At 39.4% G+C, this 9,326-nt stretch overlaps 1 protein-coding gene across 2 annotated transcripts in view; it reads right to left on the bottom strand.

Annotated features, from left to right (window-relative positions):
• Positions 1-2,957: 2,957 nt before the first annotated feature.
• Positions 2,958-9,326, bottom strand: part of PHKA2 (phosphorylase kinase regulatory subunit alpha 2) — a 687,190-nt gene continuing 680,821 nt past the window's right edge. Inside the window, exon 32 of one of the 2 annotated variants that reach the window (XM_085622210.1) lies at positions 2,958-8,778. In XM_085622210.1, coding sequence (XP_085478336.1) covers positions 8,605-8,778 — 174 coding nt within the window. In that variant the 3' untranslated portion in view covers positions 2,958-8,604. The remainder of the gene's footprint in view (positions 8,779-9,326) is intronic. The other variant, XM_085622209.1, reaches the window with a different exon arrangement.

The raw sequence follows: 9,326 nt of genomic DNA, 5'->3' as shown, positions 1-9,326 counted from the left end.
TGGTTTTTGTTCATCCCTGCTATCTTTTTAAGTCTCCTTCTGGTTCTGTCTCCTTTTTCAGCCTTTTTTTCTCTTGCTGTGGGGCTAAGTTTAATGATGAAAAATAAGTTTCAGGTCCCCCAAAAAGTTCTGGTGTCCACCACCCGTGACTGCCTTCACAAGTGCTTACTGTCTCTGTGTAAATAGGCTTAGCAAGAAAGGGTGTGGAGTGACTTGAAGAGTTTTTTATGATGTTAATTCTACCAGGTCTACTTCAAGGAAATGATTTGAATCTTTCATAGCTTGAGTGAGTCTGCGACCTACCTTTGTTGTTTATCATACACAGAAACAGTTGGTGCACTTAAAGTTCCTGCATGTATGTCGATGTGCGCCATTTAATGCCAGGTGTTTACAGGCAATTTGAAGGCACCTAACCTTTTTGAGATTATGCAATCACCTTTCTAAGGCGAATACACTGCTAGATGCATTGGAACAATGCACTTCAACATGTGATTCATAAAGTTAATGATGAATCGCAGCGTCTCCACAGAAATGGGAGCACAGGGACCCGACAGTACAAAGCAAAATAAGTGACTTCATATTATGTTTGTAGAAAAGCAACTGCAGACATAAATAATGAGAACAAGGCGCATTTGTAGATACTGAACCTGTTGTATCTTGAACACCAGTCTCCCAAAATGAAGCAAAACATACAGAACATGCAGGTAGCTTGAACAACTCATTCATTATGTTATAATTATAATATACAATTATCAATCAACAATGTTTGATTGTTCAGATCTCTGTTAACTTTTGTTTAATTTACTCACAACTAAAGTACATAGTATAAATAAAAAGACTCAATATTAAGCAAACTGGTTGTTTCTTCTGATTTTCATTCTTAAATCTACACACCATTTTCTTAAAGTCCACTTGAAGCATCAGGCGTGAAAAGTTGAGCCAATTTAACAAGAGGATTTGTTCTAGATTTACCTTCTGAGTTCTGGCATCAAATTGCTTCATTGTCAGAACAGTGACAGAAGCAATTTCCTCTTCTCACAATGACATCATTATACATGTTTATCCTCACAATTCAAATTCACAGCAAAGTGAATTATGATTCTGGACTAATGAAAACTAAGCGTAAGACATACATACAAAGACTACAGTGCTGAATGATTTCAAATAGGATTGGGACAAATGCCCACATTTCTGTGCATAATGTGTGGTTGTAAATTTTTCAGGCTGAACACTTACAGTACTTACTGAAGGTACTTATCGGGGTCTCAAATTTGATCATGAATCCACAGTCAGGTCTCGACCACTAAAAGGGGTCTCCATGCTAAGTTGACATAATTTAAGCAACACTCATTGAAACATTATTTAAAGGTAAAAAAAGTATTGACCAGATCAAATGAACCATCATTAAGGGTCATTAAAAGATACAAATCACTCTCAGAGATCATGTATTTCTGCTTCAGATGTAGCCAAAAGGATGGCTATTTCAGTTATGTGTTTCAAGTGTTTTTATGTCCATATATATGTGTATGTGGGTGTATATATAGATATATATATTTATATATGTATTTTTATATATGTGTAAGTATATACTCATTCTTCACATTATTCTGCTTGTAAACAGTATTGAGGATAATAACGATATCAGCATATGGGGAACACACAATGTACAGCTTTCATGAGTAACAGATCATGTACAATTTGAATGACATGAACATTTTCACATTCTACAGAGATAGTGAGCAAGCAGTATTTATGAGGGACAGGACTTTTAACCCTATCCCTTTTTGGTGATAGTAGAATACATGTTTTCTTTTCGTATTCACTTGTCATAGTACCAAAGCCATGTAATCACTTGTCTCAATATTGTGGCCAAACACCATGCAGAATAATGTATTAGGACAGCAGGCTTGAAAATAAGGAACTTACAGGAAAAAATATTTGTGAATATTTGCCATTTTTGTTTTGATTGAAACCTACTTCAATTCTTTTCAATTGTTGTATCCGCTCTTGCATTCTTCCTCTGCCTTTTACACTCATCCCATTTAATTCTCATTTGATGTAAAAACCCTTTGAAACTCACTAATAGGATACATTCTTCAGAAACTAAGGCATCTGATGTCTACATATCTGAGACAGGGAAACAGTTATGGTACAAGTACAGAAATATACTGCAGTTTATCAGAGTTGCAGGCCAGTTGCATCTCACAGCATTATCTGAATACTATTTTTGGTTTTCTGTGGAGTGTCCATGGTAAACAGAACACAGTACCTAACAGGAGTGGTGACGAGATTGTCATGGCCAATGGAGAAATGTTATGTTTGGAAACGATGTTTTAAAAACATCTGTCCATGCCCAGTACACCACTCCCAGACCCAAACAGACAGCAAATGAAGTATGTGATAAATATGTCTGTGAAGTTGTTGAATGGCTGCAGGAGTACTTGCTGCATTTATCAACAGTATCGGAATTGCAGTCTGACTGCATTGCACACCAACAAAATATACATCCTTTACAAATACAGCTCTGCAGTGGCTCAGAGCTTTAATAAATGCTTCACACAAATCATGCCATTAGCACAAAGGTCAATCACAGGTAACATTTAAAGGCCCAGAGTTAACAATGTTTGTCACTGTCTATACTTAATATAATAATTCTAAAAAGGCAAACTTAAGATAGAATATGTTTGTTACTCACAATGCCCTTTGGTTATTCAAATACATAAATCATATAAAGAATAATTATCTTATAATGATAACTTATGTTATACCATAAAATACTGTATTGAATATCTAGTTCTTTATGGATTTTTCCAGTGCCACTGCTTTTTGTTTTCGAATATAATAAAACTGTCTTAACAATACAGAAACATGTATGTGCATATTTGAGCCTTCTATACTTTGAAATGTACAAGACAGAGTACCCTATGTAGCAGCAGAAATAACCCTATTGCACACCCTGGCTTTATAAAAATTACTTTATTTATGGGATAATAATGAGTAGGAGACAACCTACTATCCCTTTAAAAAAGCGCATACTAATGCCCAATCATGCATATGTTCTTCAGATAAAACATACCCCACATGTCCCGATTTGAGTGCTCTCTCATGGAGGTTACTTCACAAGCAGATTGCTGTGTTTGGTGGATAGCCATATACATTCTGCTGTTATCAAACAAACTTCAAATGTTTATTATCTCTTGAAAGATCTCCCACCTCTGAAGATTTCAAAAGAAAGTTTTAAGTGCATGTATACATATCTAATAGGTTCTTATATATGATGCTTGAGTGTGCCCAAAAAAGTGTATTTCGTCTAAACAAGTGCATTCAACCAAGTTACCAATATGTGCATTCAGGTCCCTGAGACATCCTTATAATGACCAGTGTCACACTTCCTTAAGCAGGTGTTACTAGCATAAACCTTTTGCAAAGAGCAAAGCATTGTTAAAAAACTGTGTCAACAAGCTAGAACAGTTGACATCTCCCATTAATCGGCAGCAGATGCACTGGTAACAAAGAACGGCGAAAGGGATTACTGCATGCAAGTGCACAGAAACACAGAAAAAAAAATCATATATTGGAAATAAGCCTATATAGACACACAAACAGAATGGGGAGTTTATGTTCAAAGAGAATTTTTAAATGTGCGTGGGTGCAAATAAATATAGAGAAAAGACAGTACACACATCTTTATAAAAAGAGTAGCCTATGTATTTTGAATGTGTGGAAAGACTAAATCAGGCAAGGTGTCAAGGGGCAGGAGAGGCTAAAACTCCAGGCAAACTCTGTGGGACTGATTTACAAGGGAAATTGCAAAAAAGTATAACATGCTGAATATGTACGTTTTACCTACTTGTAAGTAGCCTTTTTTTTAAAAACCCACTAACAATAACAATGTCAGCAAATCTAAGCATGCATAATTTAAATATTGTGTAAATTCACACGAGAACTGTTAAGTATTTACAAAGCTTATGCATGTTTCTATAATAATACTCAGGAGTAATTAACACCTGCCTCATGAACTCCTCAGTAAAGTTAGAAAATGTATAAAATGGTACTTTTATTTGTGTTTTATTTTTTTTCTCCAATACAAACATTGTTCCCATACCTGGCACCTTTGCTTACTCACAGTTGGCAAATTTAAACTTGATCAGCACACTTCATCCCATGTACCCCTAGGGAATTTGGGCGTAAAATATGGAGTTCCTATATGTCAAGTAAGTAAGTGCATATTAAAACTTTGGTCAGTCCTCCGAAATGTACTAGTTTTTGGAAGTTCAGAACGCGTGTGCCTTGCTTGCCTTTAACCAATTTTCAAGCATGCCTCGTTATGTCACTTGAAACTTCTATGCCTCCACAGGTACTCAGATCCCTCTTATGAGTAAGGTAGGCTCAGCCCGTGAAAATGAACTTTAAGTAACATTGAGTTCCTCATGCATTTCTGTTTTTTTCAATTGTATCTTAGCGACACATGCACACATTACAACTTTTACTAAGCAAATATTTGTGTATGTGGGTAAGTTAAAAGTAAAAAAAAATGCTGCCAACAAGCTAACAGCGAGTAGAAAGGGATGCCATGGGGCAGAGACTTAAGAGCATACTTTGATTGTTGCTGACACAAACAATGCTGCTGAATGGGCATTAAATTGTAAAACTCAATCTGATGTGGTTAGGTGTGCACACTCAAATATAATCGCACTGCAAAAACGTGGCTGAAGAATGCTGTATGTTGATAGCAGCCCTCACTAAGTCGGTCATTATGAATCAACTCCAGAAAGGCCTAGGACAGTAGCGTTTGAGACTTTGCTTTATATAAAAAAAATATTCGACAGCAAACATGCTGGCAATTATTGCTGACACCTACAAATGAGGAACGTAGCAGTACTTAGTCTTCGCTCCAACAAGTTGCTTCTCCACTACAGTGCAGGTGTATGTTATTCTACCTATTCTGGAAAACTAACTAGACAATGTTCAAATTTTGGAACTTTTGGAGTGGAATTACAAGAATGGAATGGTGGCCACCATAGATATATTTTCATACATTATTTTACAGAATTTCTTACTTGAACATCATTAATTTAGGTAGACACCACTGCACGCTGATGGTCTGGACCATGCTGGCCTCTCTGATGGAGAGCAGTAACTGTAACTCAGAGACGCACTCACATTTTGCTAAGTACCTACATGCAGGGTCAACAAGGCTACATGAGATCCTGGGAAAAGACATGCCTTTTGATTGTTTGGTAAAGTCCATTTAGTTGGAAAACATTTAAAAAAATGTTGCCTCAGTGGCAACTGTGCCTGGCTGTTTGACGATCATGCTTATGGAAATAGAAAGTTCAAGCATAGAAAGTTCAGTAGCGTGCGTTGCACAGAAGCCTCTGACTGACAGGGAGTCCGTGGTAGCTACTGAAGCCACATTTATTATGGTCTTTGTGCAAAAGGCTGTCAACCGTTTCTGCTGTGAGGTTTGCATCTGTTGCAGCTGTTGGATTTGTTTTATTGTAAGGGCATGGTACAGCAAGCTCCGGTAGTCTAGATGAGCGAAAATCTACTTCACAATAATTTCTTGTGACCTGAAGATGATTTGGGTATTAACAGCTTACATGGGGTAGAAGCTACAAATTATAGATGGCGGAGAGTAGGCTCAAAGAGAACTTGATGCCAACTATTAATCACAATGATGCCTCTGGGATCTCAAAAGTGAGCCTGACCGTATTTCAATGAGGGCTAACTTAGGGCCCTCTTGATGTTTGTTGTGAAGAATAAAAGTCTGTCTCTTGCATGCTTTGCCTAGCACACTGTAGAGGACAAAATTAAGATGGTACCCCTTCTACTGGTGATGCACTCAGCGACCATTAGTGGCATAGCTTAAGCACCTTAAAGTAACTGCAGCTAATCTACAGTAACTACTCGAATAGGGGCCAGAGTTCTGAGTCCTTTTTTGACTTGTATGTATGCATGTGCACAGATATGTGTAAGAATATATAGGCTGCGTACGAAATAGCGATAACAAATGCAGCTTACTGTTGAGGGGTTACGGAGAGAGTATTTTCATAAGGCACCTTTCATTGGCAAGCAGTATGTTTAGTTCAGATGATGAGATGCTCAATACATAACTACAATGTTGTGTTAGTGTTTCTGATGTGTACCACATACAATTTTCGCAGAGGAAGGCCATACTGCTTGTGCCAAGCTACTAACTGATCGCAAGAGATTGTCCTATAACCCTTATTACTTAATAGGAATTCGACTGTCTTTCCTTTGTGGGAGCTCGGCCATAGCTCACCTCAAGCCCCCAGTCATTTTCTTCCATAGTTTATCAATTCAGTTTCCTAAAAAAACGTATTTAAGGTATTGCCTGGCAAAGTACATGTCTAAATGCTCCAATGCAGAATTAAGATAGAATTATTAAAAACAAACTGTAAGCAAAAGACATACACAATTTTCTTTTGTAGTGAATAACATTTGCCTAACAATCAGAGACAACCCCATCCTTGGCATGCCTCCCATAGCAATGCCAGAGTTACATAAAAACTGGAAAAGGGATTTATTATAGCCTTAGAGCCTGACCTAGTGGGCTCTACCGGCCATTAATGATCCCGCACCAACGTTAATGGCCCGAGCCAAAGGCGAACGCCTTTAGCAAGGGAGCAGGCCTTTAATGGTCGGTAGAGCACGCTAGGAGCACGCTAAGGTTATTAGAACATTCTTCCTCAGAGGCATACAAGTGTAGGGCATACAAGTTTTCAATTTTTATTTAGTTGATATTTGACACGATTAAATTTAGGCCGGCTTCACGAAGCTGTTCAATGAATAGGTGTGATTTACTCCCACTTGCAGAAAATCTTTGTGAATCAGATTCTGGGGCAGATTTATTAGATTCTGACGGAGCGCAGTGCAGCAGCCGCAAATGCTGCGCTGTGCTGCGTGAGAAGGAGAGAGCAGAAGAGCGCAATATTTACAGAAATGTAGCACTCTCCTCCACACTCCCTAGCGCTGGTGCAGAAATATACTGCCGTGTGCCACACACACACCTTTGCACCATAGTGCAAGGTTGTCTGTGTGAGTCTAGCATAGGTTTTGCACTGGAAGGTAACTTGCAGTACAAAATACCATGCTTAGACTAACTTGAAACCTTTTCCCACTTTGTTTGTGTGATGTGCAGTGCAGCACACACACAAAGTCAAAAAATAAAGGAGAAATTGAAGCATTTCTCCTTTATAGTGCCTATTTAAAATGGGCCCTACTTTGTCACGCTAAACCGTGTCAACTTTTTAAAATAAATAGGGCTTAACCTCAGAAACCTTGGGTGGTTACATGGGAACGCCCATGCACCACCCTGGTACGCACCCTGGGCGCTGAGTACTTTCAAGTTACTTTCCAGCATAAAAAAGGTGTTGCGCTGGAAAATAAATAGGTGAAAAAAGATTTCACGTTGTTTGGCATCGCTTTCATTAAATCTTAGTAAACAGACACCTCTGTGTGTTGCACAATGAAGCAAAGGGTGGGTTTTGAAGTTACCTATAAAGTGCACACTGCAGACTTAAGTGCTCCAAGGTGCTCTCAGATTTACAGTTGAGGTACTGAGGCACAGAAAGAGAAATACGTTTGCCTGACATTTCATGATGGACCTCATTATGGAAAGGGCAAAAGTAAACTGACGGCATGCTCGAGAGAGCAGAAATACCGCCTACCAGTACAATAAACCTTACCGGATTACCTGTGCCATAAATGTACTGCTGTCAAAAATCTATAAATTTAGTTGAGCTCTGATGTAATCATAAAATAAGTAAAATTCATAACCATCTTCGGCACTGTGAGGCTAAGGATGGTGGATCACTAAACACTCAGGCAGCGGTGCAAAGGTGTTTTGTCCAGCACAGGCACCATCACTGACCTTTTGACAGAAATGTATTATTTTTACCACATGGTGGTAAATGAAACTGCTGGTGAAATCTTTTTATTGCTAGCAGTAAAAATGGTTCAAATGCTGCAGACTGCAATTCTGTAATGGCGCTAATCTCTGTGTAGAGATCATTTACTGCCAGCAGAAACCTTTGTGTGCTGAGGATCAATGTGGACAATGCCTAAGGCAAGATCTGAATTCATTATTTACTACATGCAAACTCAGAGCCCCATCACTAGTCCATGTCACGTGCCCAAGGAGGCTCTACGACAAAGCACCTGCAGTAAATGAGGCATTCAGCAGTACCCTGATATCACAGTAAACAGAGGAATGCTACAACAGAAGATGCAAAATGCGCTTTTACGCTCAATGGGATAAAACCTGATCACATAAACGTCAAAAAATGGAGTGAAGACCAACAATAAAATAAATAATCACAGCATAGTTCACTCCTTAAAATATTAGCGGCTTTGCATTGATGAATGTTTTGAAACGTAGATAATAGATTCATGGTGCCCTGCATTGGACCGAATTCCATCTCTGCACTGCTTCTGATGCCCAGGCAGTGGTAGGTGCAACGAGTGACACTATCTGCTGCTGAGGTAGAGTCTGAACTGCAAAATAACTCTTAATGACCATGGAGTTGTGGGGGATGAGCGCTGCTCCTTCATTCTTCCTGCTTCGTTCGCAGCTGTCTGCTATTGCATCAGGCAACCAGTGTTAGGCAGAAAGTCCTGCAGGTAGGTAGCGACAGCCTTTGATAAGTACGTCATGGTTCCGTAGGCCCCACTGGGAGCGCTGTCGTAGAAATAGTTGCAGATTCCTGTGGCTTGGTCTAGGTCAAACAGAATCTCTGCTGCTCCGAGGGCTTTCTAAAGAAATGAAAAGAATAATAATAAAGGGTGTTACATTGTTACCAAATTTTTAACATGAAAAACCTATTAAATGCGTTGTGTGTGGCTTCCTCTGGAAGCCGGTAATGTGACGACCAGATTCAAGCTCTCACTTCAGCTTTCCATTGGTGCGACTCCTCCCAGAGAAGCACTTGCTTGCATGGTATGCCCCCCATCTCACCTAGGGCTCCAGACACCTGAGCAAATTATGGGATTTTTGAATGACCGTATGTCCAATCCGCCTCTCCCACCTCTATACAGAGGAAAGTAAGGGGAAATGAGGGTGGCCATCAACCTTATCGCCAGTTAGCCACAGACCCACGCATGGCAACAGACTTGAACCCATGCTGACAAGGCTCAGTTAGATCTGGTGTCAGCACAGCCACTGGATCTCCACTCTTGCATTTAGAGTGGGAAGTACAGCCTTTGGGGGGGGGGGGGGAGAAGGCTGAGAGATGGTGATTGGGTGGGCAGCAGGCCACCAGTTTTTTTTGTGTTAAACAAATATTTGAATATATGAAGGGAGG

This window comes from Triturus cristatus, chromosome 8, assembly GCF_964204655.1.
Source record: "Triturus cristatus chromosome 8, aTriCri1.1, whole genome shotgun sequence".
Taxonomy (NCBI): domain Eukaryota; kingdom Metazoa; phylum Chordata; class Amphibia; order Caudata; family Salamandridae; genus Triturus; species Triturus cristatus.
The sequence above is the reverse complement of the archived record's forward strand: the minus strand, read 5'-3'. Positions and strand labels throughout refer to the sequence as shown.